Consider the following 23,105-nt stretch of genomic DNA (forward strand, 5'->3'; position numbering starts at 1 on the left):
AGATTTAAATATTGCTGCTGGAGCTTGTAGTTAAAGATAAATTTCTCTATCTTTCCAGAAGGTAGGTTTTTTACTGCATGTTTTTAAATTGTTTTTGTTCCCTCCAAACTTTATTAAACAAACCATGAATTACAAAACAACATACAGCTTAGAACCAGGAGACACAGACATGAACAGATCAATAAAAGAGAGCAGCGTAAATTATTAAACAGTAAAAAAAAAAAAAAAAAAAAACGATTTTAAATAAATATATATGAACTCAGATCTTTCATAAGCCTTGTAAATATAAATATTTTTGGAAGCGTTAAAGGCGTCAAAGTAGCTCTTCAGCTCAGTTTTAAAAACAAGCAGGAGGAGACGAGACTTTATGTGAATTTACATTGATGTATGTAAAATTTAGCAAAAAATAAAATAACATCTATTTAAAAAAAAACATCTTCCTTTTGATAATCAAAAACAAGAAAGAAAACAAGTCATTAAAAAAATACATTTAAATAAAGTTGATGTAAACGGTTTTTAACTGAAACTTTATTTATCATAAAGTCTAACTGTTAACCATTGTGAACTAAAACTATAATCAAGTCTTGTAACAGGAAATACAAAATAGTTAAGAACTACAAGCATATGACTGTGACTACAAGTCCCTGTAGGAGGCTCTCCGCGTGTCGTCATCTAACGTCGCCTGTCGTTCGGTGACGTAGCGTGCGGTCGCCGGGAGAAGTTTGAAAATAAACGTGAAACTTTTTCTCCCCCCCCCCCTAAACATTTAATGTCAGCGTCGTTTCACCGGAACCTTTACGGACAATTTAAGAAGAGTTTCTGAAAGCGACGAGTTAAAGTGAGCAGCAGCGGCGCGCGGAGGACGTTTATCTTCAGGTGAGTCAGTAAGAAACAAGAGAAAACTGCGAGTCAACCTGCTAGCTGAGCGGTTCGTGTCTGACATGAGGCTCCGCTACACGGACCGGTTCACCGTTACAGCCTCGACTCACCGCGATATTAAACACAAACAGGGGAAATGTGTGGTTTTTATAGCGGAGAAGCTGCGTAGATCCGGGCAGGTTAGCTCAGGGTGCTAACTGACCCGCTTGTTACCGCGTTAGCTGCTCACAGAGCGGACTGTGTCCTCTGAGCTGCCCGGACCGGAGGACACCTGTTGGGGGGTGGGGGGGGGGGGGGGGTCGTAGACTGTAACTCAGCCCCACAAAAGGCTGCTTCTCCTGGGATAGAAAAAGAGAAAGACAGATAGATAGAAAGAGAGAGAGAGACAGACAGACAGATAGACTGCAGCCACATGTGTGAAAGCGCAGCATGGAAAAATATATAATTCAAGGAAGTCATCAGACAAGGATTTACGGTTATTAAGAATGATTATTTATTTGTATGAAGGGAAAAAATGGACAAAATAAATCAAGTTTGCTGTGAATACTTGAGGAATTGTGATTGATTTGGCTTTTTCAGCTTCACTCTTTATTTTCTTTATGTTATTATGTTGAACGCTGCAGCACTTCCAGGTTCACTGCAAATGAAAAATGCAGTACAAATTCAATTTATTATTATCATTATTATTATTTAGTTTATGTGGATATAGTGTGTATGACTGTATGTGTGGTGGATCCCAGGAAGAATAACCGATGCTTGTACTGGTGCTAACTGGGATCCTAATAAAGAACAAAAGCAATGCAATGAAATTATGGAGGATAAAAACACAATAAAGCTTATTTCCATCATGGTCCTCTAAAGGGAAACAGGGTTATTCAAGTCAGGCAAGACTGATTAAAACACAAAAAAACAGAATAATTACACAACAAGCAAAGCAGATGTGTGATTGGCTCTTCATCACTCTCCTCTCCTCCTCTTCTGTCTTCCAGGTAAGGATGTCTGTCCCTGAAGAAGTAGTGTCGTCCGCCCTGTCGGCCGCCGTGTCGGCTGCCATGGCCGTTGCCATGGCGGTGGACGCTAAGGCGGAACTGGCCAAGCTGCTAGACGAATGGGAAGAAGCACAGCAGGGCACCACAGAGGAGCTGGTCTCCATCCTCACCAAGTAAATAGAGATTTGTTTTTTTGTTTTTTTGAATAACTGTGATTTTAATGTATAATGTTTATTGGATGAGACGCAGACGGACCTTAATGTGTGTCCTCATGATTGTGTCTGATGTCTGTTTTCTGCAGAATATCTGAGCTGATTGAACGGGAGACAGGAGAGTATCACAAAGCAGATCCTGACCCCTTTGATGATCGTCATCCAGGTTTTCATCAGTTTTCACTTCCATAAACATTCTTTTGTTCTTCTTCTTTTTTTTAAATAACTCTGAAAATCCAAAAGCTTTCAGAAGAACAACGTTTGTGTTCCTAATTCAGCAGCTGATGTGATTTTCAGCGTTTCACTGTGTAAATGTTCCAGTCAGGGTTTTGTGAGCTGAACTGAAGCTTGTTGAGTTATTGACACTCGTATGATGTTGCAGGACGGGCGGAGCCAGACTGCATGCTGGGACAGATCCTGAGGATGCTCTTCAGGAACGACGACTTCACTAACGCGGTGAGAGCTGCTGATTCTTTACTGAGTCATGAGATTTATGGAAGCTGTGTTCATGAACATCAAAGTGTGATGGATGAGTTTCTTCAGACTGGATACAGATTTTGAAAATGAAATTATTTTATTATTTTTTCTCTGTTTTTTGCGTTTATGTATGTAAATAACAGACGTTTAAATTGCTACAGCTTTAATTAGTTATTTTTGTGTGTGTATGTTTTGCAGCTGTTGGACACGTATATAATGACCAGCAGAGAGCTGAGTCTCAACACGGCTGCCTGTCGTCTGCTTCAGAACATCATGCCGGGCCTGGAGACCGCCGTCATCTTCCAAGAGAAGGTAGAAAAAGATCATTCTAGCTACTCTACGTCTGGAGCTATCTCTATTTTAGCAGCTTGTGTGTCTGAAATTCGCTTATGAATGTATATAAACGCCCGTATTTATCGGCAATCAACTTAAAATACATTTTTAAGTATGTATTTAAAGGTGCAGTGTGTAGAGTTTAGTGGCATCTAGTGGAACAGACTTGGCAGAAATGGAATATAATGTTCATAAGTGTGTTTTCATTAGTGTATAATCACCTGAAATTAAAGTGAAAATTGTGTTTTGTTACCTTAGAAAGAGCCTTTTATATCTCCATCCACAGAGCCTGACACTAAATCCTGCACACTGTTCCTTTAATTTGTTTCTGACTTATTCTACGTTCACCCGCAGCAAAACGAGAAGGAGACACCCAGTTCACCTTCCACTCTGTTCCCTCCTGCTCTCTGTGGTCACATCTACTGCTTTAAAATTCATCATACAGTTCCTATTTACATTTTTTACTGTCTGAACCAGCAGTCACCATCAAGCTGCTGAGATGCAGATAAAATCGTTATTTTATGATCTGAACATTTGTCAGAAAGGATTAGTAAAAGTGCACGTTGATGACAGTAAACTGTACTGTCAGATCAACTATATTAACATTTAAAAAGACAAAGGATAGAAGTTCAGACAAAGAGCATCTGTTCCCACTTTTATGAACTACAGATGTGTGTTTATATGCAGATAAAAGCAGACATGGATGTTGGAACCATGATGGATGATGATGAACAATATTACTACAAGAAACAGAAGAATAATTCATCACATTAACAGTGATTTATTAAGCAGCTCTGCAGTTATAGGAAATCAATTTTAACTTCCTAAACCAAAGATATTACCTCCCAGACAAGTAAACAATAACAAAACAATAAGTAAGTGTGTTTTCATGTAGAGGTGGCTGTTGAGCTGCTTCTTTACTGTGATTACCTGTGAGTGAGTCAGGTGTGTTCTCTCTCTCTGTGTGTGTGTGTGTGTGTGTGTGTATGTGTGTGTGTATGTTTGTGTGTATGTGTGTGTGTGTGTGTGTGACAGGAAGGTCTGGTGGAGATGTTGTTCACCTGGGCTCGTGAAGCAGAGCGACCGCTGTGCGTCTACGCCACAGGCCTGCTGGCCAGAGCCATGAGCAACCAGGAAGTGGCAGCCAGCTACCGAGAGGAGAACGCTCAGCTGGTGGGTCTCACACACACGTATAGATGAGTATAGTGTAGTTCAGATGAGCGAGAAAGTGTCCAAACCTTTTGACTGTACATACAAGCATCCAGTGATTCAACGTGCAGTCGCACCTTTTTTCTCACGTTTATATTTCAGTTTTTTCAGCTTCTTCTGGTGTCTAAAAAAAATTTAACACCAAATACTCATATTTACTGAACAACTGGACATTGTCACGGAGGATGTTAACGTAGCAACGAAGCATCGGCACGAACACGTCTCCATAACTGCACTATGGAACTGTTAAAATCTGTTAGCATTTCAAAGCCACAAAGAAACAGAAATAAAATATATTTTCTTCTGTTGATATTTCAGTAGAGATGTTCAGAGATGTTGATTTAAATCAAGTTGATTTTGTGTTTTCAACATTAGTTTCTGCCCTGGCACGGTTTGTTGCATGTCTAGAAAAATGTGAAAATATAAAGACAAAAGAGTAATAATAACGTCCATGTTTTGAAACAGATCATACATTTCTTTAATTATGTACAGAACGAACTATAAATGGTTGCAAAATTAACAAAACACAGCAAGCAGGTGTGTAATACAGTAAAGACAGACATGTGTCTAAATGGAATCTGTTAATGAAAAGTAACAGGAAGTGCAAATACAGGAGGTAATGTACATACTGTATGATATCATATTTTCTGATAATTTGTCCCATATGGAGGAACCAAAAATGTTTCTGGAAGAATGTGTGACTGTTAGCGTATTAAGCTTAATAGCTCTTTGTTTCCTGTGAATATCCAGGTTCCCATCATGATTCAGCGACTCTGTGAGCTGCAGTCTGAAGGACTCAAGAGAGCAGAGAACCTCCAGAATCTACCTCAGGACTCTCAGGTTGAAGGCACCCGAACCTCAAACACCTCGACGGACCAGCAGGACAGGACGGAGGAAGACGTGGAAGAGGAGGAAGGAAGAAGAGAGAGAGACGGAGAGAGTAGCAGGAAGGTGTTAAAGGCCGGTTTCAAACCTTCGTCGCTGCTCGGTTCGGCCCAGAAAAACGGCGGCTGCAGCAGCAGCAGCTCGACCCGACTGATCCCAGACTTTGTTTACCAGGCGAGCCCAGACATCGCCTCCAGGGAGACGGAAGACAGGCAGGGAGGAAGAGGAGGGAAGAGACAGGCGGTGAAGGAGAACGGGAGGAAGGCTAAGCAGAAGCTAAACTTCACCTCCTCCTCCAGGAGCGAGGAGGAGGTGGAGAGGAGCGACGTCACCGACCAGCAGGCCAACAGCACCTCCTGGTCCGAGATGAGCTCCATGGTGATCGGCTCCGACTACCGCCTGTTACCGCTGAGCCCGGCCATGGAGCAGAGGCTCATCCTGAAGTATCTGACGCCGCTGGGCGATTACCAGGAGGTGAGACGAACCGTCCGCTACACATCGTATCCATAGAGCCGCGTCGATGATCTAAGTCTTATAGAGACGCTCTCCTCTCAGGCTGCAGAGGGCTGTCAGGATGATGAATGATGTCTAAATCTTTCTTTTGCTCTGCTGTGCAGTTGCTCGCCGTCTTCATGCAGCTGGACACTCGGGCGTTGTTGATGAACTACATTGACCTCCGGCTGACCAAGGACGTCCAGCTCACCTTTGATGCTCTGCTGGTAAGACTTCTGTCGGCCTAAAAGAGCCAAACAAACAACATGTGAAAGCAACAGACTTTGTTTTATCTGTTGACTACTGGCGGCCAGTCCTGAACAAGTCAGCCGTCATTCAATCTGCTGGCTTAGTGAACGTTGAATATAAGATCAAAACTCAAACTCATAAAAGAGACATCAGCCAATAAGCAGTCAGCTCTCTGGTCAGTCATAGAATCAGATTGTAAGTTGCCACCTGGTTGGTTCATCGGCAGCTTCAGAGCTGTTAAGTATTGAAGCGTTTTTGGTCATTTTTCAGCAAAAAAAAAAAAAAAGTATGTTTGAGACATGAACACACAAATGGAGAAAAGCTTTTATGTTTCCAGACTGTTTCTCCATCACTGAACTTCAAAACGCAGGATTTTAACTTCTTATGTCTCCTGTGTTTATTGGTCTGTTTCAAGACGTAGACGAACATCAGACAATAACTAAGTCTAAGCTCTAAATGTCAAAGTTATAATCAGTTGTTAACTTCTTGAATTATATATGTGAATACATTTATATATACACTGTATAGTTATACAGTCCAACATATACTGACTGCTGGTTGAAGTCAGGCAGGCTTTTATCTCATTCAGACGTCGCGCTCCTCCCCGCAGCAGAAACGTGTCTGTGAGTGAAGGATAATCTGAGCCTGTGTGGGTGGGGCTGTGCTAAATTTACCAACTTTTGCACAACTGAAACACCACAAACAGTGATGAAAACAAACCCTATTGAGATGATGTAGGAACTGATGTAGGAACACAGTCAGGATTCTGTTGTGAGAAGTTAAAATGCAGCCACATCTGTTCTCTTAAAGGTCGAGTCAGTCGTTCTGGAGAAAGATTGTTGATATTTGAACTAAACACCAAAACAAAGACCGGATTCAGTTTGTATCAATACATTTAATAAAATGAAAGCTGTTCTGTTAGAAAACCATAGTCTGTATAAAAATATGGATGTAGTTACCATGACGTCACCCTTTCGTTGGTTTCTGAAGAGCGGTTTTGAAGCTCAAAGTGAGCCGCTCAGGCCGTCGCCATCTTGGCAGTGCGTGATGCTGTCTAACTCCCAGCCAATCAAAAATGGGCAAAGAGGCGGGCCGAATGGCTGAAACAAGCCACCTAGCGGCTGGCGGACCTGTCACTCAAAGCAGCCATGTCCTTCATTATGCAGAACTTTACGGCTTAATAATATTTAAACAAGTGAATTATAAAAAAATTCACCCCTCGTACAGTTGTCATGAAAGAGGAAATTAGTTAAAGAGACCAAAACTGTAAACATGTTTATTTCTGCTGTAAAGTTGGACATTTTAACATGGGGGTCTATGGGATTGACTCGCTTTTGGAGCCTCAAGTGGCCATTCAAGGAACTGCAGTTTTTGGCTTCATTTTACAGCCCCGGAGGTTGCTGCTCGGAGAAAACACTTCCTTTGTGAACCGGCCACGGCAGCTCTCTCTCCAGTTCACCAGTCCTCCCACCATTCAACGGGTGCTGGAGACGGGAGACTGTCATGTCCTCACACAGAACAGACAGCGAGCGAACCGTCATTTGACAAAAAGTGTATTTAATTAGAATCACTGACTCCACCTTTAATGGATTGAGGACTGAACATTAAATTTGTTTCCATCTCTTCTTCTTCTTCTTCAGTATCTGGCCTCACTTCTCCTCCATAAGAAGTTTGCAGCGGAGTTCATCGCTCACGGAGGAGTCCAGAAACTCCTGGAGATCCCGAGACCTTCTATGGCGGCAACCGGAGTTTCACTCTGCTTGTACTATCTGGCGTACAACCAAGACGCTATGGAGAGAGTACGTTAACATACACAAACACACAACCGGTTTGAGTCATAGACCTTCACACAAAGATGAATTTGCACATTAATTTTTGCTCCTAATGTTAGTTAGTTACGTTAGTTTAGGGTGAGATTGTAGTTTCTGGCTAAAGGTTTGTTAAGAGTAAGGCAAGTTTATTTGTGTAGCACATTTCAACAACAAGGCAACTCAAAGTGCTTTACATAAAGCATAAAAGGCATCAAAACAGAATATAAAAGCAACACAAGTAAAAAGACATATAAAAACAATTAAAAAGTGTTAAATTTGGAAATAAAAATAAAAAAAACAGATAAAACAAGAGAATAAAAGTTACAGTGCAGAGTAGAGTAGTCCAACAGGAGAAAAAAAGATAAAAACCAGAACCAGAAATATTCTGTTTTTTATTCCATTCTTTCTTCTTCCTTGTCAAAAACCTGGCGCCTACATTACCCACAATGCCAGATTTGGGTATGTTATGCTATTAGCAGCTAAGGTAGCCTCACAGAGGTCTGATAACCTCGCTTCTGACTCAAGTGACATCACTTGAGGCAACATATCAGATTTTGCACAGCCATAACCTCAGCAGATGCACCTGGAAACCTCAAAAACTAATCAATTAAAAGACAAAATAAATCAACTATGATTATGATAATGAGCCATTTTTGCTGTTTATCAAGTAAAAATACAAAAAAATAACATTTACAAATATTATCTATTGATTTTCTTCAATTCATATCACTAAAATGAAAACTTGTAGATTTACGCAAAATGTCTTTATTATACAGAGATAGTGAAATATTGGGTTTTATAGGCCACTTCTTCTCTCTGCTAATTTTATTTCCAGTAAACTTTCAGTCTGATGTGAAACAGACAGAAGTAGAACAGAGAGGCTGGAATAAGTAACTCAGGCTGTTTTTCTTTCTTTATCTCTCTCTTGTGTGTGTGTGTGTGTGTGTGTGTGTGTGTGTGTGTGTGTGTGCGTGTAGGTGTGCACGCTCTCAGACGGCGTGCTGTCCGACATGGTGTCCTACGCTCTGTGGCTGCTGGAGTCGTCCCACGCGTCGGGCGTCTGTCACGCCACCATGTTTTTCTCCATCTCCTTCTCCTTCAGGGCGGTGCTGCAGCTCTTTGACCACCAGGACGGCATGCGCAGGCTGATCAACCTGGTCAGCGCCGAATATCACGCCTTATATGACTTTAATATTACTTCAAGCAGGAATATGTTGTTGTTAAGAAACCACGGTGTATTAATGAGTCTCCTTCTCTCCCCTGTAGATCAGTACGTTAGAGATTCTTAAAACGGAGAATGAGGTGTCCATAATGAGCGATGACCAGGTCTTCTCCAGCCGACAGACGGCCAAACACACCTGCATGGCCCTGCGCAGGTACTGAGACGGATGAATAGATCGAAGTTTAGTACATCACTGAGGCAAAAACACCAAATATCAAACTCACACTCTTTATTTACATTCTTTTGTTTTGTTACTTTTGATGTGTCAGTGTGTAATGTGTTGGTTGTGACTCGTAGTGATGAACCTACAGTGACTCTGCAGCTCCTCTCAGCTTTACGGAGCTTTATAGTGAGTTTCAGCTCGTTGTTTATCTGTCCAGCTGCAACTTTACTGTTCTGGTTCACTCTCAGCGTCTCATAGCGTCGTTTTCAGAGAGAAAGCTGTAAAAAGCCGCTGTTCACTACCTGCAGACAGACACAGTTAGCTGTAGACTAGCTGGTGAGCATAGTGGAGCATTTAGCAGCTAAAGAGCCAGATATTTCCCTCAGGAGTTGGTAGAGAGCAAAAACAGAAGCTAAAAGAGAGTGAATATTGGACTTACATTCAGAAACACAACTCCTAATGAATGATAATGTTGCTGCTGGATGTGGAAATAAACAACTGTTTGCTAAAAAAAGTTCAGCATATCAACTTAAAAGCCGATGATGTCGGTGACGCTACTTGTGGTGGCCAAAATAAATTTTAATGCAGGTTGAAATGTAGCATTATAAGTCTTAAATTTAGTTTGAATTGTCAAAAAAAGTAAAGTTTATGGGATTTCTGACATCTTGAACACTTGAGTTTTCCTCGTGTAAACTTACATCTACTTATTAAACTTCTACGGTTGTTTGACTTTGTAGATACTTTGAGGCTCATCTGGCTGTGAAGGCTGAACAGGTCAAACAGTCTCTGCAGACGTCAGAGGGAGGACACATTGTTCCCCAGCAGCCCTTTTACAAGGTATTTACTGTTGTTTTTATCATCCTTCTTCTTGCACAGTGTTGTTTGAAATACCTGTTTTCTCTGCTCAGTATGGACGCAGAGTCTTTGATGTTAAAGTTACCAATAATGTCTTAAAATTGTACCTAAAATTTAAAATGAAAACCAGAACGACCGCTTTGATCTATATCAGTATGTGTGTTTCCTGTTTCCAGGCGTATACGTACACCAGAGATCAGGTGGTCGAGATGATGGAGTTTCTCATCGAGTGTGGACCTCAGCTGCACTGGGAACCAGTGGAGGTTTTCTGCAAGTTGTCCTGTGTTCATTTAATGCTGCAGCTCATATCTACGGCCTGTGACTGGAGGACCTACTACGGCAGGTAAAGTGATGAATGCAGACGTGTTTCTACGCTCACTTCATGAAAATATCACAGCATTCACTTTGTTTTCTTCCTCTGTGTGAGGATGTATTGACTCATTTACAGCATTGATAAGTCATATTTGTCTGTCCAGGAGTGACACGGTGCGTTACGCTCTGGACATCCTGGCCATCCTGACGGTGGTTCCTAAAGTCCAGTTGGTACTGGCGGACACTGTGGAAGTTCTCGATGAAACCAGGTCGGCTGTTTCCACCGTGGGTGAGTAGAACTCCTCGGTTTTCACTTAACTCAATTCTGCTTCAGTGAAAAGTTTTGGACGTGCATCACTGTGTCTCGTGTCTCTGCGGCAGGTATGAGCATCATCCTGGGTGTTGCAGAGGGCGAAGTGTTTGTCAATGACGCTGAGATCCAGAAGTCTGCACTACAAGTAAGAAGCTGCCTTTAGTTAACGACAGGATGGTCCAACACTGGTCCAGATTGAAATATATTAACAACTATTGGATGGAGTTTGCCCATAGACTGTATAAAATATGGACGTAGTCACCGTGACATCACCCGTTGGTTTGCGAACTGCTGTTTTGAAGCCTCGAGTGTAGCGATTTGACCGTCGCCATCTTGGATTTGGCCGTCGCCATGTTTGATTTTTCGGAGCCAGAAGTGACCATATTTGGACGAGAGGGTGGAGCTGACCATAGCGCTAGCTGCTAGCTTGGTTAGCACGGTGCATTTACAATCTATGGTCAACAGTAATAATGCTAATGCTAATTTTCGCTAGCAAAAAACAGGCTTAAAACCGTTAAAACAAAACGTACTCACGTCTCATCAACTTTTGGATGGATAATCATGAAATATGGTGCAGACATTCATGTTTCTCTCTTTAATGAATTAACTGTAATAATTTTGATGATTCATCAAACGCCATCATCAGATCAAACTTTTAAATGTGTCCAAATATCTGCAAATCTAATGACATTCATTATGTCGTATTATGAACTGTGAGATTATCTGTGATGCATTAATACAAGTGAAAAAGATTCTTTATTTTCTATGTTGTAAACAGCGTCCACAAGAACACTTGATGGTTTCACTTGAATCTAATAATAATCTCAATATTCCCATTAATTCAAATAAAACTAGAGAGACTTAACGCTGATCTTCTCCTCTGTCCCTCCCCAGGTGATAATAAACTGTGTGTGTGCTCCAGACCAGAGCCTGAACACTGTGGGTGCTTTCGCCGTGGCCCCCCTCAGGCCGTCCCTCCACCCCCAGCAGCCCCCCGCCCCCCACAACAGGGTGCTGGCCCACATGTGGCAGGTGGTGCAGAACAACAACGGAATAAAGGTACGAATGAAACGACAGTAAACGACAAATAAAATACCATTCAGAGTCCTTATGAAATATTAAAAACAGGAGAAAGTTCCTCAGTGCCGTGGATCATGGATCATATTTCCGTATATTTCGTCTCCCACCAGGTGCTCCTGTCGCTGCTGTCAGTGAAGATGCCCATCACAGACGCAGACCTGATCCGTGCGCTGACCTGCAAAGCTCTGGTCGGACTCTCTCGCAGCACAGCGATCAGACAAATCATCAGCAAGCTGCCGCTCTTCACCAGCGGACACATTCAACAGGTGAGCACAGAAGACACGACTTTCAACAAACTGTCAAAGATTCTCTGACAAAGTAAAAGGCAAAATTCAGAATAAAAAAGAGAAAGAAAATAGAATAAGATCCTTTATTATTCCCTCAGTGGAGACATTTACAGTGTTACAGCAGCAAACAGGAAGGAACAATAACAAGAAGCATCAATTAAAAAGCAAGATATGAGAAATAAGCAGTAAAGAAAGAAAAATATAATTAGTTGACAGACTGAACGGTTGAATTCACATTATTGCACATAGAACATTTTGATATTCATACAGTTTAGTGTATATTGATATTGGACATGAATCATCAGTTTGGGTGTTTTCGGCCTGCTGGGACCAGTGTTGACTGTAAAGTATAAAGTAATCTGACTCATGAATTGATCATCTATCACTGTGTTTATTTGGCATTTTGAGGTTTTGCAGATTAAAGATGTTCTGTATGTTTTATAATATGAAGTTAGAGGATTATGCAGCCGTGTTCATATGTTGAAACCATTTAAACCACACCGACAGTTAAAATAATCTTCTTCTCTGTCTTCCTCTCCAGCTGATGAAGGAGCCGGTGCTGCAGGACAAACGGAGCGAGCACGTCCGTTTCTGCCGTTATGCCGCGGAGCTGACCGAGCGGGTGTCCGGCAAGCCTCTCCTCATGGGTACCGACGTGTCATTGGCTCGCCTGCAGAGGGCCAACGTGGTCGCCCAATCACGCATCACCTTCTCTGAGAAGGAACTCCTCATGCTGATCAGAAACCACCTGGTGGCCAAAGGGCTCCACGACACGGCCAACACGCTCATCAAAGAGGCCAATTTAGCCATCCCCTGTCAGAACTCTTCATCCTGCGTCACCCCTGCCTCCTCCTCCTCACTGATTCCCAGGACTTGCCGGTTAGCCGGCGGGATCGCGGCTCGTATCGCCGGCCATCTGGGATCCTCGCCGGTGTCCTCGGTTTCCGCAACGGCCTCCCCTTCTTCTTCTCGCTCCCCGGTCCTTCCTCACCCTTCGTGCTCCTCTTCGTCAGCCCTCTCCACTCCTCACCCGGTGCCTCACGGTCAGGGCTCCCCTCTGGTCGGCCGCATTTTGTTCACGCGGGAACGTCCGATGGCCGGTTGCAGCACGGGAAAAAAACTGCGCGCACTGAAGCAGAAGTCTGATCACGGAGCTTTTATTCAGGTCAGTGATGCGTTTAGTTTCCTTTGTTTGATTGTTTTTAATCTCACTGAAGCTTTTTACCAGCTGATTGTAGTTTTGAAGATACATTTATGTTCACTATTAATCACACCTGTTTCACTTTTACAGATTGTAATTTATAACATCATAATATGAGGGAACCCAGTGACAAATCTTCACCCTTTCAGTCAGTTTTAGTTTCACCAGTTATAGGCTGTTCGCTACCCAGCAGCAAACCCAGTAACTCCACTTTACTCCTGTGGTTCCCCCTTCATATATAAATATAATTCCTGTACTTAATTATAAATACTAAACAATATAATTCAAATAAGTCATTACTTGTTTTGTATTAAACTTTAACAGTATTTTTACGTTTCATCATTTTGTTTCAGCAGCAGCTCTGATCTCAGCCCTCTGATGTTAAACATCATCCAATCCAACAGTTATATTTTGTTATGAACTGTGATATTTCTGCAAAGTGCTCACTTTGCTTTAAGTCGTCGTTTATTTATGATTTGTAAAGCAATTTAGATTTGATATCTACACATCAAGAAATATTTACTGCATTTCAGTTTTCCCCTTTTTCATGGTTCCCTGTTATATTTAGTACAATGTTTTATTTTGTTTGCAGCGAAATAAGTACGTTAGTGCTCTGGCTCTCTGGTTCTCAACAACCAGGATGCATTAAAGTAAGGTCTCTTTCTCTCTCTCTCTGTCTCTGTCTCTCTCTCTCTCTCTCTGTCTCTCTTTATTGGCTGCATACAATACAACATTGCTAAAGCATATTTATACAAACTACACAATCATAGCAGACAAATAAATAAATAAACTATATATATGTATATAAAAAACAATACAAGAGAGCATGGAGAACAATAGGGGCTATGGAATGTAGGTAAGAGTAACATAAGATATAAACTTACAACAAATGAATTATTGATGAATTAACATTAATTATTAGCCCTCTCTCTCTCTGTCTCTGTTTCTCTCTCTGTCTCTCTCTCTCTCTCTGTCTCTCTCTCTCTCTCTCTCTCTCTCTCTCTCTCTCTCTCTCTCTCTCTCTCTCTCTCTCTCTCTCTCTCTCTCTCTCTCTCTCTCTCTCTCTCTCTCTCTCTCTCTCTCTCATAGTTTCATGACACGTTTCTTCGCTGTCAGCCACAAACAAACTGGACTGGCCGACAGAGAATAAACGACCTCAGTCTGTCACTGATATTGATCGTTATGCACTATGACAGATTAGTTGTGACTTTGCCCAAATTTCACTTTAATTTTACATGATGTCTAAATAAACATGATTATCAGTTTCTCTCCTCCTGCTTCCTCTCTCACATGTGCTGTTAGTGGTTGCGATGCTTTCCTGAATACAGATGTGTTACCTTCATTTAGACTCCCCACCCCCTCCCCACCCTCGATACAGTCGTCATCGTTATTTGAAACTGGGGCTCAACTGTTGATTCATTTCCTCTCTCCATCAGACTCCAGCCATGAAGAAGCAGCTGGAGCGCCACCTGCCTTCCCCCCCGACCCTCGACAGCATCATCACCGAGTACCTGAGGGAACAACACGCCCGCTGCCCCAACCCCGTCACCACCTGCCCCCCCTTCTCGCTCTTCACCCCCCACCGCTGCCCCGAGCCCAAGCAGAGGAGACAGGCGTCACCCAACTTCACCGCCCGACTGGGGAGCAGGGTGCTGTACCCGAAATATGAAGGTGTGGACAGAGGGTGTCTGGATAGACATCTGATATTTAGCAGGTAATGAACACACTCCACCTCCGCAAACCACCAAATACAACACAGACTTCTGTAAAACCTGAACTAGACGTCGTCCCGTTTATCATTTGTCTCCCCCCGCCTTTATGCTCCAGGTTTCGACCGATGTCCGTCTTCCACGAGGGCGACGGAGACGAGAGCGGTTTCACCTGTTGTGCCTTCTCAGCCCGCGAGCGTTTCCTGATGTTGGGAACCTGCTCGGGTCACCTCAAACTCTACAACGTCTTCTCTGGAGAGGAGACGGCCAACTACCCCTGCCACACATCGGCCATCACGCACCTCGAACCCTCCAGAGTACGTCTGGGAGAACATCTGAGTGATTGATAATGTTTTTACTCTTTTCTCTTTTATGTAAAGGTTTTATATATCACATTAAAGTAAGTAATGCAAATTAAATCTGTGTGTTTCTCAGGATGGGAAACTGCTGCTGACCTCGGCGTCTTGGAGCGTCCCCTTGTCTGCTCTCTGGTCTATGGACGGTGTCTTTGGCATGAAGTAAAACTCTCACACACACACTTTAACATGCTTTCCCTCTTCTGGTTTAATGAGTCATTAATGATCAGTGTTTGTTCTTCTTCTTTCTCAGGAACTCATTTGTAGACGACCACTATGTTGAGTTCAGTAAACTCTCTCAGGACAGAGTCATCGGCACCAAGGACCAAGTCGCCCATGTAGGTTATTCATGTCACAGCTAAACGCCACTTTTTCCTTTTTACTCCAGTTTATTCTTCTCTTGCATCACATCATTCATTCCTATTTACAAGTGGGCAAAACTTCTTCTTCCAACTGTTCTGCTTGGTCTTGTCTCTCCTTTATTTTTAAATATTTCACATTCAGGCAGATCAGAAAACCTGAAACACAATAACTGTATATTCTTGTCTATATTTTCCTCTTGTTTTCTATCATTTCTCCTCCTCTGCTGCAGATCTACGACATCCAGACGGGTCAGAAGACCCTGACCCTGAACGACCCCGGTCTGGCCAACAACTACAAGAGGAACTGCGCCACCTTCAACCCCACAGACGACCTGGTGATGAACGACGGCGTGCTGTGGGACGTGCGGGCGTCGCGCGCCATTCATAAGTTCGACAAGTTCAACATGAACATCAGCGGCGTTTTCCATCCCAACGGGCTGGAGGTCATCATCAACACTGAGATCGTATCCTCTGACCGCTGCTTTTTTAAAAAAAATTATCCAAAGTGACATAAATACAGAAGCTCAGTAACTGTTTAGTTTTTGTAGCCATGTCGACCTTTTCAAACACAGCGACCCGTAAAGCTAAAGGGCAGAAACTCCGTACAACCAAAACAGAGTGACAGAAAGACAAAATAACCCCTGGTATGTGTTATAAGAGGAAATAAGAGGTGTCTGCAGTTTTCATCCTTGACAGCAGCGTCAGTGGGACCTGAGGACCTTCCACCTCCTGCACACCGTCCCTGCGCTGGACCAGTGCAGACTGGTCTTCAACAGCAACGCCACCATCATGTACGGAGGTACGGGCTGTTTGTCTCTGATACTCATACATCATGTTGTATAGTATAGTATAGTATATTACTGCCGTCGTTGCACATTATGATCCTCTGTTCTGTCCCCACACACACACACACACACACACACACACACACACACACACACACATTCTAGCAATGTTGCAAGCCGATGATGAGGATGATGCGATGGACCAGCAGATGAAGAGTCCCTTCGGCTCATCCTTCAGAACCTTCGACGCCACCGACTACAAGCCCATATGTAGGCTGCACTTCCTGTTTACTGCAGACTTAAAGTTTATCATTTAGTACATTTATGTTTTACTGACTGAACCTTGATTTTTATTTATTGTGTCAGATTTCTACGTTTCTGTCTTTACTCCTAGACGTAGTGTTTCTGGTTTGGTATTTTTATGTGACTTGTTTATAAGAGTAATTTAAAGATAAAATACAACCATCCTTTTCCTTTCTTACTACAAGCCTCAGCTGCTTTTATGTTCCAGTTATTTGTCTTCAGTTTATAACTCGGAGCTCGGTTTTGTTTTTCCAGCCACCGTGGACGTAAAGAGGAACATCTTCGACTTGTGCACTGACACCAAAGACTGCTACCTGGCTGTCATCGAGGTACGTCGCTTGACCTTTAACCTCCATGTCACCAGTGTTTGCTTGTAAGTGGTCGGAAAGGTTCACGTGTTCTGCTGCCGTCATGGAAGTCAAACGGAGCAACATGAATACAGATTATAACAACAACACCAGCTTGTTACGATTTAATCATTACAAGTGAACAAAACTATTTTTAGCTCCAGTCTCAACTTTAAATTCTTGTATTCTACATTTTAATAGATTATTAGTCAAAAGGGACTTCCACCTTTACTGGATATGTTTGAACTAGTTTTAGAACTACTACTAGTTAGAACTACCCTTCCTCCTCTCCTCCTCCTCCTCATTCACCCAACAGTAGCGTAGTTTCAGCCATCTGTAAGCCAGGCCTCGACCAATCCAGTATGAAAATCTGATTTATGATCTGCGTATTAGATTTGGTGCCGGTTTTATATCGGATGCCCTTCCTGACGCGTCCGTCCCCATTAATCCAGGCTCGGGACCATTAAGAATGTACTGGTTTGTGCATCACCAGTAGCTGGATTACCTTGAAACTGTGTTGATTTTATTAAATTCCTTTAACTGTTATCTGAGTCTGGATGTAAACTGCACCTTGACTGGTTGGCGGAGGCAGACGACCATGAGGAGATATTAAACCTTTAAAGAAGTCTGACAGGAAGCACGTTTGAAACCATTCTCATGTTTTTTTTGTCATGTTTACTGTGTAGAACCAGGACACGGTGAGCCTGGACACGGTGTGTCGTCTGTACGAGGTTGGACGACAGAAACTAGCAGAAGAAGGAGACGATGACGATCAGGTGAGACACACAGACCTGAAGATGATGTTGATGACATCTACACAGTTATGTTTCGGTCTTTTTGTTTGTTTGTTTGTTAGATTGTGGCCTTAATTGTGGGCAGCATATTAAACACTGTATACTTATATACATTATGTCAAGATGCTTATAGGTCCAACACTTCCTCAAAACAGCTTCACTAACAGTCAAAACAGTAAAAATAATCAACTCACTGTAAATAACAATCATGCAGCTGATCAAGATGATGTCGACTCAGCAGAGTTTCAGACTGAGATGATTTTGTTTTTAATGTATATTATTCTCTTCCAGGACGATGAAGACCAGGATGATGATGATTCCTCCGACTCAGATGACGATGATGATGATGATGATATAGACACAGACCCGCTGATAGAGGAACTGGCCAATAACGACGACGGGGAAAACGGAGAGAGAGCCCGCTCGCCCACTGATGAAGAGGTACTCATCTTCACAAACCACAGCTGCAGCTTTTCTTTATGTTGTGTTTGTGGTGCGCAGGACGTTTCAGCGCTGTTTAAACATCTCCGACCTCAATACTGCAAGAAATCATTCAGAATGATATTTGATCTTTGATTGAGATCAGTCGTTGGTTGTGTGACGTCATCTCGGGGTTCACCTGTCTGCGCTACACGTGGCTTTGTTTTGTTTTGTTTTGTTTGTTTATTTAACAGGGACGGTGCACATTAATAAACATTGCTGTAAATGCGTCAGAGTTTCATCTGTAGTTCCTGGACAGATGTTACAGAGTCACTCAAAGTTACTGAGGTCATTTATAAGCATGTGGAACATATATAATATTAATAAAAACATCCTTAAAACATGCAACACACAGACTCATGATACAAGATATGCAAGACAATAAATACATGAAGATATTAACGTTCATAGAAAAGTAGATTGAATAAAACCACACTGAGCACAATAAGACAATAAGACATGCACACAGGTACATGAAGGCAGATAGCCTAGTGAGATAGCAACATAGCGACAGGTGACAGCAGACAGCAAGGTGCCACTAAGTCTGATTACTGCTGACAGAGCTGAGTACTAATTAACCAGTAGCTCGTTACCCTACTGGGAGCAACTGGTGCTGCGTCACTCTCTCTGCTCTCTCCTCCACTCACCTGTTTTGGTTTGCTTTAGTTCTGTTGCTGCAGTTTTCATATGTTCTACTTTCTTGCACCTTAAAACACTCAAACACACATCTTACACCCAAACCAAACACCAATGACACTACTGATATCCACACCTTGTTCTTTAATTATACTTCCTCCTTTAGTTTGGCTTAATTTGGGTCATTTTGGTTCAGTAAAGTTTATTTTATTAAACCAGCCAGCCTGTATTTACACTATTTACATAGTGTTTATATACTATATGGTGTACATGGTGTCTTAATGTTGACATTGTATTATTTTGACAGTTGGGTTACAAAATATCTAATATTTAATTTCCTGTTTTATTCCAGTAGAAAGTAACTGATGTCAGTCACACTGACTTTGGAAACTTTACTTTAACTTTTCAAGTTAAAAAAAACTCACAAATGGTAAAAACTGTTTTTCTCTGTGTTCAGTGTTGATGAAGGTCGAGGATGAGAGGATGAGATATCTGATCTAGAAAAGTGCTTCAGGTTTAGTTTCAGTGTAAAAGAAAAGTTATTGTGAACAAACCAAAACGTGAATCAGATCTTATGGTTGTAGCTTCAATCGGTTTGTTCTGTCTCACTGATGATGATGATGATGATGATGATGATGCTCCAGTCTCCTTCATGCCTGAATTAATGTGGATAAAAAGGCGACTGAAAAACAACAACATTATCTATGCAGTAACGTGTCCAGATGTGTGTTGTAACGTCTCACTGGTTTGTGTTTTGTCCTCCAGATCGCAGATCTTCTCGGCAGCAACAGCGACGACGGCAACGACGACGAGGACGACAACGACGACGACTCTGACAACTCTGACTACACGTTAGGAACTGACGACGGATCCGACGTCTTAGATTGTGAGTAACGCTGTCGGTCGATCAGCCTGAACACACGACGCATGAAGTGTTTCTATTCAACAGATTTTATGCACATTTTCAATTTGAAAAAGCTGGAATTAGAAAAAACAAAGTTGAAATATTGTGTGTGTCTGCAGACTTCCCCGAACAATCAGACGACGACGACACTCAGTTCATCCGTTCCCTGCGTGACCGATGGTTCTCCTGACCGGAGAAAACGTTCTGCTCTGCTGCCGCTGACAATGTGAAACCTCAACAAGGACCTTTTCTTTTCTTTCCCCTTTTTAAATTATCATTTCTAATTTAATCAGGCAAGTTGACTGTGAACACGCTGATGTTCTCTCTATATATATATTCTAAACTTTAAGAGAGACGACAGTGATGATAAATAAATATTTCCACAAAGAGCGCGAGGCTCCGATGAAAACAGAGCGTTCCTCCTGACCTGTCTCTCTGCTTCTTGTCTCCACAGAAGCGAGTATCTGTGCAAGTTTTGAATAAAACATATTTATGATGTTTTACCTGCGTAATGTCGCTGTGCTGGGAATAAGATGTTGTGTTGCTTCACTGTTGAACTCACAGTTTTTTAATATTCATCGAGACTCAAAGCCACTAAGGAAACAAATCCAGTTTCTAGTGTTAATCAGGTGTTTCTTTACAGGAATCATTCAGGGTCGATATAAAACTCATAATGTTTAGAGCCATAACTTGACATTTAATGTTAAATTGTACTTGAGAGTTGTATCCTCAGGCCGCGCTGTACTTCTGTAGAGATTCATTCAGCAGTCAACAGTCTTCCATACATGTTTTATTGTTTAATGTTTGTTCATAGCTAAAAGCCAAATATTCACATTAACACAGAGACTCATTCTACAACTATAAAAGCTTCTTGATCCTCATATCAAATATTAATTAACATTCAGAGAAAATAAAGAATGTTTTGTGCCGATTTAAAGAAGTTAAATGCAAAATATGTGTGAGAGAGGTTATCTAGAATCAAAGAAATATTAGAAATACCTCAATATTGTCATGTACAGAATAAAAAAACACACCTCTGTGTTGTAAATAATCCAAATGCTGACCTTTAATAGAGATAAACACCTGTGTCTGCAGGCTGAGAGCACTAAACTAACGCAGGTTTCTGCTACTAGTGAACGGATCACATTTCCATGAACATTTTGTATATTTTACCCACAAAATTCAACTTTTTGTTTTGTTTTTCTGAGAAAGCTAGATGTGGCAGTGTTTTCAGTTGTGGTTGTAATTTTGAGATGATGATGATGATGATGTTTAATTTATTTTTGCTTGTTTTTGATTTAATTTATTTTTAGTTTAGAGGGTTTAACAGCTTTTTGCATGTCGGGACAAACAGAAGGAAGGAAGGTTGTAGTTTTTGATGACTGGTTTCAGCTCCTGTATCTTTAAACTGGCAGCACTGGGCAGATGCTGCTCCCAACTGGTCTTTTTTCCTGCCAGTTACAACTGTGTGTTGACTGAACACAGAGACAAGAAAACCCTCTGCAATCAGTGTTAAAGTCAGTGTTACACATGAGTCATGACTGTTTGTAGCAGCTGGTAATGTTGGCGAACAAGAAAATCCCAGTAAATGTGATAAAAAAAAATGTAACTTTCAACTTTTAGTGATTTTTTTTTCACTAATGTCTTAAATCTTGTAATAACTCATAACGATGTCAATATGAAAACTACATGTTTTAAATGATTATTTAACATCAGTCACAGATTATCAGACGTTCATGTCAATGAATATTTTGTTTCTTTCATTATCAGCTGCTGCAACGTGTCATGAAACACAAGGTGGGAATATGAATCATATTTTTTGTATCAGTACAGTTTGTCTATTTTACAGCAGCTCTTAACGAACAGTCAGACTTTGACATTATTACCTTTTGATTTGATTGTTGGATTATTTTTCCAGCAGTTTAAACAAACTTCAAAAAGATAAAACAGCAGGTTTCATCATTACGGGTAAAACAGTATTCAGCAGGTTTGCAGTGCATGTTGTTGCAGAAATATGAGTATTTTTGAAACTTTAACGCCAATGTTACGCTGATTTTAATTATTGTGAAAGCTGATTTCACAAAGCTGTGAGGAGCTTTTCTTTCTTTTCTTTTTAAATTATTGCTCTGGTTGTGAACCAATCAGCATCGCTGCTGTTGGATGAAAAAAGTCAGGGGTTAAAATATACAACTTTTATTTTAAAATGATCCCAGAGGTTTGGTTGTGATATGTTGCTCTCCCCCCTGCAGAAATACAACATGTATTTGATGCCACAGCAGCTTTTCAGATTCATAGAATCTACAGTTTTACATAGATTGTGTTGTCTATTAATCTGTGTACATTGTTGTAAATAGTTAATGAGACTGTCAGTCGATGCTTCAGTCAATAAGTTCTACTTTAATAATAAAAGCCACTTTTCTCTCTTCTTTATAACTCTTGCATTGTCTCATAACACTGATGCTGCAGCGACTTCAGGAGCAAAGTGTTTCACATTAAGATAAAGACACTGTTTGTATAATTCACCATCACATGAATTTGGGTAAATTTCTGAAATCTTTTATTAGTCACAGTTGCAGGTCATAAATCACAGTTTAAGAAAATATATTTAAATTCTACAAAATCACAATTCTCAGCGAATGCAAATGTTCAACTACAAATCATGACAAATGAGGACGCTGTGTATGTTCTGCATGTGGTTTTAGGGAAATCTGAAGCTTTAACTGTTGATGCATAGTTAGTTGAATCATCACTAGAGGTCAGTGTTGCACTGACAGGATTCTGCACAGCATCTCTGTCTCTACACATGACAACACTGACCTGAAACAAGCCCTCATCACACAGGCAAATGAAATCCACAAGCAGTATAAAAGCCAGAAGTACTTCTTCATATACACACCACAACCTCCTGATGTCCAATAGGATGTGTTGTAATAAGCTTCAACCTGCAGAAATCTTCTTCTTGTGTTGCTTCCAACTGTGATATTTGAGCAGCTGCTTCTTTATGTGAGTGGGTATGTATGTTCATACTGTGCAAAGGTTTATAGGAGGTTTTCTTCTCTATAATGCAACACCATCAGTCTGATCATCTGCAACAGTCATGAAGAACTCTCTTCATCAACCAGAAGAACAAGGAGTCCTGCTGTGGCAACTTCTCCAAGATGAAGATGCAGGAACGACCGACCTGCTGAGAACCTGAAACACTGAGAACTGCTGCTGGTTTAAGGGTGATGTGAGGAGGGATGGAGACACAAGAAGAAGAAGAAACTCACTGAGGCCTCTTTACACTCTCAAACAGCAGATGATAACAATCTTTCTTATTTTCTTTGGTACCATGAAGTTATTTCCAGACAAGATTCACTCAGATGTTTTGTTCTGGTTTCCAGTCAGCAACATCTGCTCTGTTGAAAATAACAAGGTTTAAACCTGCGTCCCTGAAGCCAGACTGAGGTTGGTTATAGAG

General features: G+C 41.4%; 1 protein-coding gene across 1 annotated transcript; it reads left to right on the forward strand.

Moving 5' to 3' along the window:
- Nucleotides 1-679: 679 nt before the first annotated feature.
- On the forward strand, nucleotides 680-22,078 carry LOC137180914 (DDB1- and CUL4-associated factor 1-like). The gene is made up of 30 exons (XM_067586200.1): nucleotides 680-876; nucleotides 1,869-2,041; nucleotides 2,170-2,246; nucleotides 2,463-2,536; nucleotides 2,756-2,869; nucleotides 3,926-4,063; nucleotides 4,850-5,458; nucleotides 5,602-5,703; nucleotides 7,366-7,524; nucleotides 8,514-8,693; nucleotides 8,803-8,912; nucleotides 9,659-9,758; nucleotides 9,953-10,119; nucleotides 10,253-10,377; nucleotides 10,470-10,546; nucleotides 11,296-11,460; nucleotides 11,592-11,747; nucleotides 12,310-12,933; nucleotides 14,406-14,683; nucleotides 14,797-14,995; nucleotides 15,114-15,196; nucleotides 15,288-15,372; nucleotides 15,627-15,860; nucleotides 16,102-16,195; nucleotides 16,347-16,451; nucleotides 16,740-16,813; nucleotides 17,518-17,607; nucleotides 17,917-18,066; nucleotides 19,507-19,627; nucleotides 19,765-22,078. Exons 2-30 carry the CDS (start codon nucleotides 1,875-1,877, stop codon nucleotides 19,833-19,835), a joined length of 4,728 nt encoding a protein of 1,575 aa, XP_067442301.1. The 5' UTR covers nucleotides 680-876; nucleotides 1,869-1,874; the 3' UTR covers nucleotides 19,836-22,078.
- The last annotated feature ends 1,027 nt before the right edge of the window (nucleotides 22,079-23,105 follow it).

This window comes from Thunnus thynnus, chromosome 4 (assembly GCF_963924715.1).
Source record: "Thunnus thynnus chromosome 4, fThuThy2.1, whole genome shotgun sequence".
Lineage (NCBI taxonomy): Eukaryota > Metazoa > Chordata > Actinopteri > Scombriformes > Scombridae > Thunnus > Thunnus thynnus.